Raw genomic sequence first — 16,968 nt, 5'->3', positions numbered from 1 at the left:
TCTAGTAAATCAAGATGATCCGGTCCTCCATGATTTTCAAGCTTTTCAGCTCAGTATGGAAAAACTGTTCGCAAGACATTCACAGGGGCAGGCCTTGGACAATGAGCTTCTTTCGTTGCGACAAGGTAATCAAGACCTTTTGGCTTATATTGCGTCTTTCAACAGACTGATAGTGGAAACTCAATGGCCTGAGGACAAAAGGATTACGCTGTTTTATAGAGGTCTACGTGGAGAGCTCAAAGATGTGTTAGCCCAAGTAGTGAATCCCCCACAAGATTGTTCGGACTATATAGACTTAGTCATTCAAATAGATCACAGACTGCAGAACAGGAAGGCCGATCATTCCAAGTTTGATGCTCGAGTATTTTCCAAACCGCCAACTCCTTCCAAAGGAGTAGACTCCGGGGAACCCATGCAAATAGGGGGTCTGAAAGGTCCTCTAACACAAAAGGAGTGGGAAAGGAGAAAACAGTTGCAATTATGCCTCTATTGCGGAAACTCAGGGCACTTTCTTCGAGACTGTCCGGTGAAACCTGCCAAGAAGGCAGTAGGAGCTGCAGTTACCAAAGTTACAAACTCTGAGCAGGGAAACGACCTCGCCCGACAAGAATAGAGGTCCTCTTGCCGAGCGTGAAAACCATTTCCGTGACCTCGCATTTCGTGATACCTATGGTCCTCATTAGCCCTGATAATCCGGATCGATTACATGCAATTGAAGCTTACGTCGACAGCGGTGCCATCGGCAATTATGTGGATCATGAAATGGTTTTGAGGATGAATCTAACTCTTTGTCCCAAGGCTGTAAAGGACGTCATTACTACGGTGGATGGTACGGAGATAGCCTCCGGGCCAGTAACGCATACCACTCAAGAAGTGACGCTAGTAAGTCAAGATGGACACCATGAGAAGATCGTGTTCGATGTGATCAAGGCCCCTCAGTTTCAGATTATTCTAGGAATACCTTGGTTAGAGAAACACAATCCTCTGATCGATTGGCGAGCAAGAACGGTCCAGTTTCCAGAATGTGTCTCTACTTGTCACCCTCCACCTGGTGTTGCACTGGCAGCAATTTCTTCAGAGACTCCCCAGTTACCTCCCGAATACCTAGAATACCAAGATGTTTTCCGGAAGGATCAGGCTAACTCTCTACCTCCTCATAGGTCTTATGACTGCCAGATAGACCTGATACCTGGATCTACTCCTCCTTGTAGTAGAATTTATGCCCTCACCGAGCCTGAGAACCTTCACCTTCGACAATACCTGGATCAATACCTGGCAAATGGGTTTATTCGTCCTTCCAAGTCCCCTGCTTCTTCAGCTTTGTTCTTCGTTCCAAAAAAGGAAGGAGATCTTAGAACTTGTATAGATTATCGCTCCCTGAACCAGATCACCGTTAAGAATAGATATCCGTTACCTTTGATCCCTGAACTCCTGGACCAAGTCAGAAAAGCATGCATATATACAAAGCTGGATCTTAGAGGAGCTTACCACTTGGTACGAGTAAAAGAGGGCGATGAATGGAAGACAGCCTTCCGCACCAAGTATGGGCTATTTGAATATCAGGTCATGCCCTTCGGACTTTGCAATGCCCCGGCCGCCTTTCAATATTTTATGAACGATGTCCTCAGAGAGCTCATAGATGTGTGTGTTGTTGTTTACATTGACGACATCCTCGTTTATTCTTCATCGGAATCTGAACATCGGAAACACGTGAAAATGGTCCTCGAAAGATTGCGTCAACACAAACTTTTCGCTAAGTTGGAAAAATGTGTTTTCAACGTGACTGAAGTTGAATTCTTGGGATTCATATTATCACCTGGCGGAGTGCGTATGGATTCAAAGAAGGTTGATGCAGTTCTCAAATGGCCATCACCATCCTCCGTAAAAGGTGTGCAAAGCATGTTAGGCTTTGCTAACTTTTACCGCAGGTTTATCCCCGAATTCTCTCGAATAGTCCAGCCCATCACTGCCTTGTTAAAGAAAAACAAACGTTTTGAATGGTGTACCGAGGCGGAACAAGCTTTCCAGGATTTGAAGACTAAATTTATCTCTGCACCAATCTTAAAACACCCTCGCCCCGAACTCCCCTACATCGTGGAAACTGATGCTTCAAGCCTTGCCATGGGGGCAGTTCTATCACAAAAGGACCCGGTAACCAATCAGTTGCATCCCGTGGCATTTTGGTCCCGCAAATTCTCCCCTCCTGAAATCAATTACACGATTACTGACCAGGAAGTTCTGGCTATCAAGTCTGCCTTTAAGGCTTGGCGGCATTATCTGCTGGGGGCCCGACACACCGTTACTGTGATTACGGATCACCGAAACCTGCAATATTTGAAAACCGCAAAAGCCCAATCCTCTAGACAACTCCGTTGGGCATTATTCTTTGCCGAGTTTGACTTCATAATTACCTATCGACCTGGTACAAAAAACGGTAAAGCTGATGCCCTTTCTCGGATGGGAGTGGAAGAACACTTGATCAACCCTAAACCTGTACCAATCATTCCCGAACAAAGAATTCTGGGTGTAATCGCCACACAATCCATAGAGGAAGTTAAGGATAAAGCCAGGCAACTTGTAACTCCAGCAGACATACAGAATTGGCATCTGCAGGGAAAGGACTTTGCAGTAAAAGACAACTTATTGTATTTCCAAGAACGATTATACCTACCCAGCACAGATTTACAGAAAAAAGTAATCTCTTGTTATCACGATTCATTAATAGAAGGACATCCCGGTATAGCCAAGACCTCAGAAAAGATCAAGCGCTACTTCTGGTGGCCGTCTTGGAAAAAAGATATCAGAGACTTTATAATGTCCTGTGGAGTATGCGCCCAAAACAAGAGTCCAAAGGAAAGACCAGCAGGCCTCTTACGCCCTATTGACATCCCACCTCGCCCTTGGCATACGCTTTCTATGGACTTCATCACCGATCTACCTCCATGCTCCGGATACAATACGATTCTAGTAATCGTGGACTTATTCTCCAAGATGGCGCATTTCATTCCGCTCAAAGGCTTGCCAACAGCAGCAACTCTGGCCCGAGAATTTCTCGAAAACATCGTCCGACTGCACGGTTTTCCTTCGGTTCTAATTTCGGATCGAGGTAGTCAATTTATTTCTCATTTTTGGCGAAGTTGCTGTCGGTCGGCTCAAATTGATGTGAGACTATCGACCAGTCACCACCCTCAGACCGACGGACAAACCGAGAGGACCAATCAAACTCTGGAACAGTATTTACGCTGCATGCTGCAACAAACTGAAAAAACTTGGAAAGACATCCTTTGGATAGCCGAATACACCTACAATAACTCTGTCCATTCGGGAACTGGGAAAACCCCGTTTTTTCTTTTGTACGGCAGTCACCCTCGAACCTCGGAGTTGGATCCCCTCCAAGATCTTGAAACACCAGCAGTAGACTACCTGCATTCTACAATCACCCAAGCCTTTAAGGAAGCTGTTTCTCACCTTCAAAGGGCTAAAGAACAATACAAGAAAGGAGCAGATCAACATCGGAAGGAAGCCCCTCAATATCAAGTAGGGGATCAAGTCTGGTTATCCACCAAATATCTACCTCTAAAAGGGCCACGCACATTCAACCCAAGATACCTTGGTCCCTATTCCATCACTACCATAGTAAACCCAGTAGCGGTCAAGTTGGACTTGCCCCCCGCACATGAAGATACATCCGGTCTTCCACGTCTCTCTATTAAAACCCGTGCAACCTCAAACCCGACTAACTAAATCTCCAAAACCTATCCTAGTTGATGGAGAACTCGAGTTTGAAGTCAAAAGCATTCTGGACTCCAAGATCTCCAAATCTAAACTATTTTACCTAATTGACTGGAAAGGCTACGGCCCCCAAGAGAGATCCTGGGAACCTGCTGAATATGTCCACGCTCCTCGCCTAATCAAAAGATTTCACCGAACATTTCCTGACAAGCCAAAACCCCCGGAGAAGCCCGGTTTGGGAGGGGCCTTGAGGGGGGGTACTGTCATGATCTCTGCTTCCAAAAGGTCAGGGTTTTCCCAACTCCCTTGGAAGCAGATCCATAACCCAGGTTCCGAGTGCCAACCAGTCCCAATTGGGACCTTTTGGACCCAGTCCTGGCGCCAGTGGCACCAGGCTCATAAATATGCCCAGTCCCAGCGCTGGAAGCGCCGGGCTCATAATGCTTGGGTGGACTTATCTGCAGCAGACCATGCTGCTTACTTGCCTGCCAGTTGAGCCTCTGATCCTCTTCTGTTTGGAACTACTTTTCCTGTTGGGTGGGGCAGGAGCCACTCCCGAGGTTCAGAACACTGGAACTCTTCTGGAAAGCAGGAACTCTTTTCTTACCTAGGCGTGGCTGTGGAAGGAGACACCTAAGCACTACAGGAGGCTATTTAAACCACACCCGATGGATGAATCTTGCTTTGTGTTATTCTGCATCCTCTGCAGCAGAACGCTCATCGTGTCTTCTGCATCTGATCCTGGGCCTAAGGAAAAAGGCTTACCATCCTGAATCCGGTCTTCAGCAACACCTATAAAGACCAGAAAGAACAGGTTAGCATTACGGTCTTCAGTGACAGCTCTTCACTTACCTGGTCCATCGGCTGTCACCAACGCCTCGCGCTGCATTCCGACATCTGAAAGACAAAGGCTTACCTACTCTTCGTGCGCTCCGGAGGTCTTCACACTGCATTCCGGCATCTGAAAGACAAAAGCTTACCTACTCTTCGCACGCTCCGGAGGTCTTCACACTGCATTCCGGCATCTGAAAGACAAAAGCTTACCAACTCTTCGCACGCTCCGGAGGCCTTCGGTGCTGCATCCCGCATCTGAAAGACAAAACAAGGTGCGTTTAAAGACATTGGGGAACTTTAATACTCACGTGCCATTACTCCTTTCCACATCTAACCCAGTGGGTATTCCGGCACCCTGCAGCCGCTCCGAACTTGTACCTGCAAAATAAAAAGACAGTTAGAGCGCATCGTGAAGCAGGCAACAAGCGCTTACTTACGTGCTTCCAGGCGCTTCTATTCATCACACGGGCTCCATCTTCAACTCACTTCAGCCCGTCATCCACCATCGCCGGAACCCTGCAAAACAAGAGACATCATTACTAAAGACTTTAAAGACATTAGAATTACTCGAAACTTACCGTTCGTGCAGTAAACGACGGACAGCAGTCCTCTGAAGTCAAGAGGCCTGCTCCCCTTATCCAGTGAAGAAACTGGTTACAGCACCCTGCCCCGAGGCAGATGGAGAGCACGGCGTTCACTTACCTAAGGTGAGAGCGTTAACCTTCGGGGTTCTACAGGAGAAGAGAAAGGGAAGAAGAGAGAGACATTCAATAACCCAGTTCATTAATCCCATATTTTCTATCTGCAGACATCTTACCCTTCGAGTCAGACATACAGTGCCCAGAGGTCCAGCCCAAAGAGCCAGCCGTGTGTTACACATCACCTTTGAAGATACGGTATACGCCCAGTCAAGACCGGCGCCTCTACGGGAATCAGGTGAGCGTTACACTAGATTAACTGTTGTACCAGTGGATGGATTGTTTTCCCTTTACTGTTGCATTACTGTTTTGCCCCACAGCACTGTATGAATAGTTTGCTCTACTTTGACTTAGTTTCATTGTTGCTCCGCTGTACTTTGCCCCTTAGCATCCTAAATATAGATTGTTTGCTCATGGTGTGAATTGTTTGCCCCACCACCACTTACTTTGCCTCCAAACACACTACATGCAGACCAACTATGCCACTTCCACCCAGCAATTTAAAATTCCTCACTGCATACATCAAACAGAACTCCTACCAACTTGTATACCACCGCCCGGCTAATGCCCCCTAGCACCCTGAGCACACAAGGCAGTTTTATGACCCTCTGCCCTTGACACAGCTGAATTAAACACACTGGCTCACAGTATCAAGGTACCTCCGAGCTGCACCCACCAACACAGAAGCAAATTACGCAAATGGCAGCAGTGTATTTAAATCCTAATAACATAACATGAGTTTTAAAGGGAAACATCCCAACATGTTGCCTTAATATTCATACCAGAGGTTTAATATCCATGTTGAAAAGCTGGAGGAGAGCATAAGGCACTCCGGCAGTTCCACTTGGGTCCGGAAATTCCAGTGATGGGATTCCAGTGATGGGTTGGACGTTAATAATCAGAGGCCCAGAGGCTCTTGTAAGATCCATGGAGAAGTGTAGTCTAACAAGTAAGGCCACCTGGAAACCCCATCCTTGATCTAGCAACCAATAGGCACCCCTGCCAAAGCCTTTGTCTGTAAAAGCACATGCAAAGGGGGGGTACGCCCATGTACAGCAAAATCTAAATTTGAGTGCTCTACTATGGACTTACCTCTAATATATCCATGCAGGTCCGGCCCAATGACCCCTTCAATAATCTCTGCCAGCCAATTGGCAATAACCTTTCTAAATATTTGGTCACTATTCAACAAGGAGATTGGCGGTAGAATTTGACTAAATGGCTATCTCTGCTTGTTCTTTGGGGGGGGGGTGGAGGGGTAGGAGGGGGGATGGAGAAGTGGAGAACATATTGACCTGTATGTGCCCTAGTTTGCCAAATATGTTGAGATATAAAGAGATGTGTAAGCGTTCATACTTCCGAGGATTTCCTGGTGTCGGAGGTAGAAAAAGGACTACTCTAGGAAAGACCTGGAATCGGAGGGTTTCAAGGGGCCACGAAAAGTGGAGTGCTGAGTAATAAAGGAAAGGGAATAGGAACATCTGGAGCAAAAATTCCCACACATGTCTTCTACATCTCCGACGGGAGACAATCCCACCTACCCCATCCAGCTTTCTGCACTAGAAGCTCCCTAACTTAAGTTCTGATCTCATCCTCTTATGGTGGAGCACTCCCCACAAGGTCACACTCTTGATGATTGGGGGAACTTCAGCTGATGGAGCAATTGCTCCATATTGCTCAGATGTACCTTTCCCTTCTATTGACACATTTGCATAAAACAAAGAAATCCACCCTAATTCTCTCCTTCCCCATTCCGTCTATAGCCTCAGCCCATACTTCCCAGGAGTCTAACAATGTTGTCCCCCCTCTCCATCTTTATTTATATACAGGAGGAACAATGCTCTTTTGGGGTCACAAAAGAACGTATGGTAGATAAGAAATCAGATTTGCGAGGAAGCAGTGAGCTGCAATAAGGGTGAGTTGGAGGGACATTCTTACCAGGTTGTGGAGGGGAGTAAATGGAACAGTCACAAGGGACAATACATAGGTGGACATACATAGGTTAAGGGCAGTGAACATTGGACATGTTTAAGTGCAGGTAGGTAGTATGGCCAGCTGCGCTTAGGATGGGACCGTGATGGGTGAGGTGCTAGAGTGGAGGCAGAGGAAGCGAGGGACCGAGGCAGGTTAGAGGTGAGGGAAAATGTTAGCTAGCATGCAGGTGAAATAGGTAGGTTAGGAGGCTAATTCTGAGTTGAGGTAGGCTTTTAGTTTGGTTTTAAACAAATCCATGTGGGCCGTTTCTCGGGTGTTCATGGCAAGAGCATTCCATGCAAGTGGAGCAAGAAGAGAAAGGGCGGAACTTCAGGGAGGGCAAAGAGCCACAAGGGTAGTCAAAGCAGAGCAGAGATTACGAGAAGGCTTCTAGAGTTGGATAGAGGAGCAGGAATCAAAATTGAGATTTGTTGTCTAGGAGCAAAAAGCGGCTCCTGGGCACCAGGCATAACCATTTAGGCAGGAGCTACCTCTGGAGAACCAGGAGCTAGTACAAAATGTGCAGCAAATCTTACTTTGGGCAAAATGCAAACTAACTTTTTGTCCATTTCATATTATCCAACATGCTCTAAATGCCCAAGTGTGCTATTTGTCTATTACATGCATTTCCAAACATACACACTATGGCAAAGCTCAGTTTCTCTGCAATCGCCTCACTACCACAGCAAACTTGTCTCTTGCAGCCACTGACTGGATCAGATCCTTCCTAACACAGATACTCTCGGGATCTTCATAGACCATCATGCTGCCTTACCCACGCCAGTAAACTGTGGCAACCCCAAGAACCCCTTTTCGATCACCTGGATGACCTGGGCATCTCCTACACCAGCTACACGGAAACCCAAATTCTCCCCCCCCCCCTCTACAGCTCTTACCACCAATACACTGCTACCATCAACTCAGTCTACATCATCCAAAACTGGATGGCAACACACATGCTATGCTTAAACGACGATAAAACCGAGATTCTCATTGTTGGATGCCCCACCACTCTCCGCAATTTGTATCCAGCCTACAAAACCTTCAACATTGACAGCAACCTAATTAATCCCCCTCTCACCCGCTGCCAAACCTCTGGGTATCGATCTGGACACATCACTCAATCCCTTGCGCCATGTTAACGCCATCTCCTTCGCTGCCACCCACACAGCCAGACTGATCAACACGAGTAAGCCTTTCCTCTGCATACCCAATCGCCTCACAATTGCCAGAGCCATCATGGGGGGCAAATTGGACCACTGCAATGCCCTCTTTGCTGGCACCTCGGAAGGCAACCTGAAAAAGCCACAAATCATCCAAAACGATGCCCTCGGAGCTGCCCTCGTCCTTACCAAACACACCCATGTCTCAGAAGCCAGAAAAGACACCCATTGGCTACTGATCCGAGAGCGAATCAACTTCAAGACCCTCTCCATCATTCAGTGCCTCTCAGAGACTGGACCGACCTACCTATCTCAGCGTGTGGAAAAATACACCCCCTCTTGCCCATTAAGATCCTCACAGGACCACTTGCTCAAAGTTCCCAGCTTCAACCGCCAAACTGCCGGCAGCTCAAACTTCCCTGTCGCCGCCAAGCTGTGGAGCCATCTCCCCATATTCTTGAGAATGGAACCCTCCTATGGACCTTTAGTAGAAACTTGAAAACCTGGCTTTTTGCCCAAGCTCCTCTGAGCCAAGACACTATCACTGTTGAACGTCTTGAACAGCTTGTTCTTTTCCCCAGTTTACCTTTACCCCCCCCCCCCCACAACACCCGTTCCCAAATGTAACTAGCGCCTAGATAGTTATATTTGGGAGGGTTCAGTGAGCTGCTACAAATGCAAAAATGAAATGCATATATGGCACCACTTGCCCCAGGAGTCAAAAGAAGCACCTGATAGCTGTTTGTTTCAAGCTAACCAGGCTCCCCTTGGCTATAACCAGAAGCTAAGTAGCTCCCTGTTCCTGGCAATTTCGAGCCCTGGAGGAGGATAGATGGTGGTGCCTTTCTGTGTATAGATTTGTGAACTAGGAGAAGAATTTAAATCTGGCCCTGTTTTGCATAGGTGTGAAGTGAGGTAATTCAGAGTCCTGATAGCAAAGTTAATCTTGTCGAGAGGACAGACAGCATAGTTGGGGAGACCAAAGAGGATGCTGGCACAATAGTCCACTTTAGAGAAGACAAGAGTGGTTAAGAGATGCTTGGTGGTGTTGAAAGGAAGGGGGTGCTTGATTTTCCTAATATTTAGGAGGTTGAGGCGAGCTGCTGTTGCAGTTTTGGAGATGAAAGTAGAGAAGGATCATGGCTGACACCTAGGTTTTTATTTGAAGGTGAGTAGGGGAGAGCGTCGGGTCGGAAATGGATTGGAAGAGATGAGAGCTTTTGTCAGGGAAAGAGCCCCTTTGTTTTGGTAGTTTAAGAAGCCATCCAATATTTAATGGCAGAGAGACAGTTGGAAATGTTGCCGGAAATCGGAGGAGAGTTCAGGAAAACATTTAGGTGTCGTCCGCAAACCCAGAGGAGGAGATTAGGGCCCCAAGAGAAGAGTCTAAAGAGCAACGGACCTGAGACACAGCCTTGTGGAACATCAACAGTTAGTGAGTTGAGATCTGGTGTTGCTCCTGGAGACAGAATTGGCGAGGTGGAATTCAATCCAGGCAAGGGCTCGATCACCAATTTCAAGAAGAAAGAGATCAGAGTGATCGACAGTGTTAAAGGCAGGAGAAGGGTCAAGAAGAATTAGGATAGAGGTTAGGTTGGAGTGCTTAGCAGAAGCTATGGAGTTACACATTCATGAGCAGTTTCCGTGAAGTGACCAGAGCGAAAACCTGCTTGAAGATCGTATCGAAAGTTGTGGATGTCTAAGAAATGAAGACTGTTGAACACCACCCTTTCAAGCACCGAGACACAGGGCAAACCAAGGTTTCTTAACCATGTGTGTGTTAACCATGTATGTGCAAAGTTGCTTTTCATCTTTTGAGAATGAATGGCCTCTAAGTTTGTACAATCTCCCAGCCCCTTTTTGTCTTTTTCTAATCTCCTGCTGCTCATGCTCACGTTGATGGATGGCTTGCCTGTTTACGTTTTGACGCACCAAAGTGCCTTGACACCTGTGAATTTTGACAAGTACTTTTTCACCTAAAAGCAATGTCTAAAGTAAAACATACCTAAATACTAACAAACATCAAATGAAATTGCAAAAGAACAGAGTGTGGAAGAATTATGAAAAGCAGAAGCCAAAAAGGAGAGAACTTGGTGCAAGATAACTGCCACAATGGCGCGGAACTGTATGCTCAAACACATTGGGTAAAATTGCTTGCAACCAATATGTTAATCCTTCCCAGTGAGTGATCAGATGTTTGAACAATGCCCTTTTAAATGTTAAGCCTTGTTACCACTGCTCTAGTGTTATCCAGAAGCTTTAAGATTCCCAGCCTACATTGCAAATGAGCATGTTTCTTTTCTAGAGGGGCTACCCCACCGTTGTGTGACGGCAACACTGGTCCAGACTCCAGGTGGCGGCTGCAATATGATGTCTATCAGTACTTTTTACCAGAGAATGACCTACAGGAAGCCGCGATCTTAAGTCACATGCAGAAGATGTCTCAGGTGCAGCCTGTGATGGCCAACGGTGTAAAGGTACATTTCAATTAGTCAGTTAATTGAAGGTATTCATCCGTTTTAAAACTTGACAAAGCACTGATTAAAGGTAAACTCTGGACCATTCTTTTTAGCCAGTCTCCTTACCCTGAACCCCAGAAAACAGAAATGGTCAGGGGCAGAAATGATTTGGAATTGCGAGTGATGAGGCAGGACCGTATTGTAAACCACGATTGTTGCCACTGTATTAGACTTTCTTTTGGGGGGTGTGCATATTTATAATGGGCGTACCCACTTACTCATAAAAACGGACCATGCTGCAGTAGTGTTCGCTCTTAGAGTATTCCTGTCATTGTTACTTCAACAAGGTTACCACATTCCTCCCACCCCAGCAAGAGCCCCTTGCACTGGTCATTGCTCATACCCAGAGTTGATTGGTTTTTACCCAGGTCGGTGGGCTTCCAGGGACAGTGACTCAAAAAGCAAGGCTTCTGGGTGAGTTCCCGGACAGCTGGTGCCTGGTTTACCTACCCCTCACCCTCGCATGTAATATACGCACTGAGGAACAGTAGCCTGTTTTCTGTGCCAGGCCATGGGCCTGACTTTTATACTTTGGTTACTCACATGTTTCTTTCCTGGTGGAGCTGCAAATCATTCCATGTTACTGGTCTGGCCATCTTCTGTTACTCTGTTGGACCAGCATCTGCCCTAGTCCACTTTGCACTCTTTGGCGATCTGCTCGCTCCTGCATTGGGATGAGTGTTCAGGATTTGGGAGCTCATCCAGCTATTAACCTGTGTGGTTTAGCCGGCATGAACGGCAAACCTCATGGGGTTGAAAGTTTCCCTTGGTAGCAGATGCCATTCTTTCTTTTCTTTGTAGCCTGGCCAGACAGACCTTCTCTTTTGCAGCTCGCCTGAGCAGAGCTTGAAAGATGAACAGAGCTTTGCCCTATAAAGGAATGGAGCCCACTACCCTCGCCTTCTGGTGGAATGTTAATTTGGTATCATACAAATGGCACTTCATGACGGACTTCACCTCATCTGAAGGCACACAGTTTGTACTCTGTATCAGGAGACCCTGTGTGTGCAAGTCGGGGCCCCATTTCCTTCAGTAGTTGCAGGAGGGCTTCCAGGTTCCCAAATCTTTGGTGTCTTGGGGTGTGCCTGTGGTGCATCATTAGAGGTCCTCTTAATGACTGTAAGGGAGGAAAGTTGTCTATACTTTTGACTACTTCAGCCCATCCCAGCTGCGGCAACCCCTGCTGGGAACCCTACATTAAGCATTGGGCCAGCCAATTTTATTCCCTAAAAACGGGAAACTATGGTCACATAGGAGCCTGCTTCCACCACGCCACTTTAGTGAACTGTACTGATGTAGCCACAGGAAGGCGCTGTGGCACGTCAACAAAGCCGAAATGGCTCATTCTACTCTAAAAATGTTTTGAAAAATTACATTTAGTTTGAAGCTAATGAAATGTGATGTTTAGTTGTGTATGGGCTGTGCGTGTTTTTATAGTGGTGATGTTGACCTTTTTATGGTACGTTTTTGTTTTGTTTCAGCTGGTCACTCTGGCATCCAATGACAGGACCATGGTATCCTTTGCTTCCATTCCTGGGCAAGGAGTCATTTACAACGTTGTTGTCCGGGATCCTCTTCTGAATACATCTGCTGCATATATTCCAGTGCACACGTATGTGTGCAGTTTCAATGCAACAATAGATAATTGCTTTACCCTAGGTAAGGACCACGCCGGGTTATATGCAGGAGCTGGGGGCGAGGGTGCCTTTACCCATCATACTGCAACTTGCTTGACACCTTTGTAGCAGGTGGTTGTCAGCCATTTACCATTTAGGTATGGAAAGAATACGCTCCACCCTGAATATGGTGGGGGTGTTTCAGAGTTTCGCAGTTCTGGTGAGTGTAATTGTGGTGCGAGATGGTTCCTGTAGGAGGGTTTGTGCAAGGTTCTGCACCCTGGTGTTTGTAGTGAGGAGGGCGAGCCTGTCTCGTATGATCCAGAGGGAAACCGGACAACTGAAGATAATTCACGGTGCAATGGTTCCAGGCATGGCAGCCGCAAGGGAAACCTACTCCTCTCCCTCGTAGTCCAATGCAAGGAGGAGGGCACGAAAGCACCAAAGGAACACCTGGTTTATACACTTGCAGTTCAGGCCCTTACCTTATTACTCCTTTGCCGACTTCAGGCATTCGTGTGCATCCTCCTTGCATGAATTTGCTGTGCTACTCATGTGGCGGCACGTTGAAGTGCGAAAGGGCATGCATGAAAGTGCAGTGTGTGTTGCAGGGAACACAGATGACATGCCACACTAGACCTCCTAATGCCCCAATATGTGCAAAGATGGTTCATTATATACACTTGCAAAGCGTGATGGGTAACGGCATATGAGAAAGATTGAGACTGGAAGACCTGTCCTTCATTCACAATCAAGGCGCTTCCCGTTCCCATTCAGGCCACTCGCATGACTATTGGTGTCTATGAAGTCAATGCTGTTCAGGCTTTTGTGATCTAGAGCCTGTTGCATATGTACTGAGATCTGGTTTGACCAGATCAATCGTCCAGCTTGGATCAATTACACAATGCGTTTTTTCCCCCAAATGAAGTAATGCTGCATGCATTACTTCAGTGCAGATGTTGGACCCATGTTCTCAGTTCCTCACTGTGGCTGCTTGTATAGTCCCACCAAAGTAGATTTTTGGCCATTGAAGGACAATGTTTTTTGCTAGACAGTTCGTATTGTCGCATAGCTATAATTTGAAATTTCATGTACTAACTTGATCTGCTTCTCTGTGAAGTGACAATTCATTACTTTGTCCTCATGGGTGATGTCTCACAATGGGGGCAAATTCAAATTGAATCGGGATGTAATGGTATTTATTTATTACTTTATAAAAACTTAATCTATACTCTGTTTAATGAAATTTTAAGTGGTTTTGAAGTTTTAATACTCATTAAAATGTTACAAAAAAGGTAGCAGGTACCCCTCTCTAGATGCAACATGACATGATAACCGGTTTGTTTTTTTTCCCCCATTTTGAGAGTCTGCAGCCATCGCTTTTTGCTCACTGAACTTTTTCACAAAGCAGGAATACCCATTTGCATATCAGTCTTTGTCCCGCTCACAAGGGCAGTTCAGCAGGTTATCATGCCATGTTCTTTCTAGAGGGGGGCGCCTGCTACCTCTTGTTACCCTGTCCATTTTCATAAAGCACTTGCCCAATTTCTGTAGCAAAAATGGTTAAATGACATTTATCATTTAAAATCTGCACGCAAAAGCCGTGAGTGCTAAAATAGTGTGCTTTATTTTTACATTGAAGCACAACCTTTTATATTGCAGGACTAATAGCATTCATGAAATATTTAAATGCCAGGTCAAATTAGTGTTTTTAAGGTTTTCATTTTTTTCCCTCCAATTTAGGAAGAGTTTCGACCAAAATATTTATGACGCTGTTGGCTGTTGCCGGTCTCTTCATTTGCTTCTTTGGACACCGGTTCTTGAAAACTGGTAAGGACTGCTGTTTTGAGTTAGTACAGGAACACCTATGTAAATAACTCTGAAGGAAAGGTGCTTCTGCTGCGCATGCGAGATCCTGATATTTCTAGCCACGCTTGTCTGCAGAAGATGTGCATTGTGTCCTCACAACTCCATGGTTGTACCTCACCAGTTGGTATATAGCAGTCCTGTACAGCAAGGAAAACTATAAAAGCAAGCTCGGAGGAGCAGACTGTAGGTAGGGTTATCAAAATAGTAAGTTTGCTTCAACCACCTTTGTCCTCCCTGATTGTAGAAGGTGATGTAAGGCAATTGTGCATGCATACTGTTTCCTGGACAGAAATTAGACTGGTACATTTCTTTGCAATAGTTTGTGGTAGTATAATGGGTATAAGGCCAAGGGTATGGGTAGGTAGGCAATGGGAAAGTGAGGAGTTGTGGCTTTGAGTGATCCTTCCGGGCCACCCTCCATTATAAGGAAACCTGCCACAAAGTAAATTAACATGCATTGGTCAAGTAGAACTCCTCGTAGCACCCACCATATACATCCACTCACCAGTTTCTCGTCAATTGACGCTTCTGGAACCCTCTAGGATGCCATCCACATGACTAACTTGGCATTTTATGAATCGGGAGAAAAGCGGATGCCACACAAACCTTAATTCTTAGGAAAATCTCTTTGATGCAGTCTTGGTACTTTGCTATTTGACCAACTGGCTTGAAACTCTTTTATGGTGCCAAGCTAATCTAGTTACTCCAGACTATCCCCATCCTTTTAATGAAATACAATATGGTTTAGGACATTGCATTGTGATTTAGTCTGCTGTGATCATCCCCATTGGCTAATGGATGTACAAATCACGTGACTCTGCTGAAGACCTGCAATTTAGTTTTGCCTTTTCAAAGTGCTTGATGATGGACTGTGCTTTTGTATCTACTGGAGCTGCTAATTTGAAAAGGATAGGCCTGCATTGCTACTCAACAACCTCCTAACCACTTTTGACACAATAGACCACCCCATCCTGATTCAGTGGCTAGAGGTTCGTGGTAGATTTTTACCCTTTGGCTTGGTCATTGAAGGACTTTCTGCTTTGCAGATCTTGAGCTGCTTTGTGTACCACCTGCCATTATTGTACTTGTCAACCATTTGCCCTGCTGTAACTTTTACTTCAATGATGAATACACTGTTCCACATTCTCTAGAATTACTTTGCTGGAGATCTGTTTTGAAAGCATTCAGAGAAACATATGAAATGCGGCCGGCTCTGGCACAAACCACTCAGGACAAAGCTGATCTTGTTTGCAGTGCTGCTGTAGTGAACCTTCTCCTCCGAGGATATGTTTTCGCTCTAAAAAGGTTTTTGACCAAAAAAGGAAACGTGGTCCTCTAAGTGTACGGCATCAATAACATTCTGCTGGTACAACACTACAGAGGGTGAAGGAGGCATCTGATGTCCACCTTGTTACCATATAAAGTAATGCACATAGGAGTCAATACCCTTCTCTTTCTCAATTTAATGTACGATCGTGCTGCTACCTGGGCCCAGTCAACCGTAGGAAAAAATACCAAATGGGTCTTTGCTGTGTTTCAAATCCTGCATCTGCAACGTGCCCACAATTATTGGTTTCTGAAAACTTATTTGAGATTGCAGTTAGTATTCTATCTGTGCCCTTATTTCCATACTTATGGATATCCTCTCCAAGGGCGTGGAAACCAGCATGTTGAGCAGCAGCATTTCAAATTAGAAAATCGTGCAGGGTGCATGCGCTTTAGCATGTACATTGCTGAAATGGGACCTCCCTGCCCTATCAGGCAATCTATTCCTCTTTTGGGCAGGAGCTGAGTGTGGCAGCGGACCTCTCAGGTGCCCAAAACCTTTTCTTCATCCAGTGAGTGTCTATTGTATGTATTTAGATGTGTAGAGCGCTTTGGCAATAACACTTCAACAATCAAAAAAAGAACACTACAAAATTCATGGAACTTGATAGAAATACACAATGGCAAATTTAAGAATGAGAAAAGGAATGGAGCAAATAAACCTTTTGAGTCCGAAAGAAATGCAGAAGAGAAGGAGGAAGAGCTAATGTGCAGTGGAAAAGGCGTTCCAATTCTTGAGGGCAAGGAGCGTGAAAACGAGATGAGGCACAGTGGGTGATTTAGGGACAGAAAGAAGGAAGAGTGACAGAGAATGTATAGACTTAGTGGGAGTATGGAAGGATATTAAAGAGCAGAGATAAACTGGGGGCAAGACCATGTAGCAACTTTTAATACAAAACGAAGAAAATTAAAGAAAAGATAAAGATCAAGAGACTAAAGAGGCGGAAAGTAGCATGGTAGGAAAGGGGAGGGGGGGAAGAGTACACGGATAGCAGAGTTGAACACCGGGCATAGGGTGTGTTAAGAGGAAGGAAGGTCAAGGGAAAGAACCAAATAGTTGAGCCGAGAAAAAACAAGAGTAGACAAAGAGCTTGGCGTACCCCAAAAGAGGTTTTAGAATACCCCTTTCAACAGGCTGCCATCTGCCATAGTTTGTGGACTCTGATGCCTCTGCCTAGACAACGTCCAGGCCCCTGGGTATATACACATTTTCCAGCCCAGCAGCTGTTCAGGTACG

General features: G+C 45.8%; 1 protein-coding gene across 2 annotated transcripts in view; it reads left to right on the top strand.

The window, feature by feature from the left end:
• Positions 1 to 16,968, top strand: part of TM7SF3 (transmembrane 7 superfamily member 3) — a 358,501-nt gene that overhangs the window by 220,294 nt on the left and 121,239 nt on the right. For both annotated transcript variants that reach the window (XM_069628089.1, XM_069628090.1), the window contains exons 5-7: positions 10,707 to 10,878; positions 12,402 to 12,579; positions 14,280 to 14,366. In XM_069628089.1, the coding sequence (XP_069484190.1) occupies positions 10,707 to 10,878; positions 12,402 to 12,579; positions 14,280 to 14,366 (437 nt within the window). The remainder of the gene's footprint in view (positions 1 to 10,706; positions 10,879 to 12,401; positions 12,580 to 14,279; positions 14,367 to 16,968) is intronic.

Source organism: Ambystoma mexicanum, chromosome 12, assembly GCF_040938575.1.
Source record: "Ambystoma mexicanum isolate Mex_15411 chromosome 12, UKY_AmexF1_1, whole genome shotgun sequence".
Taxonomy (NCBI): domain Eukaryota; kingdom Metazoa; phylum Chordata; class Amphibia; order Caudata; family Ambystomatidae; genus Ambystoma; species Ambystoma mexicanum.
This window is presented reverse-complemented; position numbering and strand designations above follow the sequence as displayed.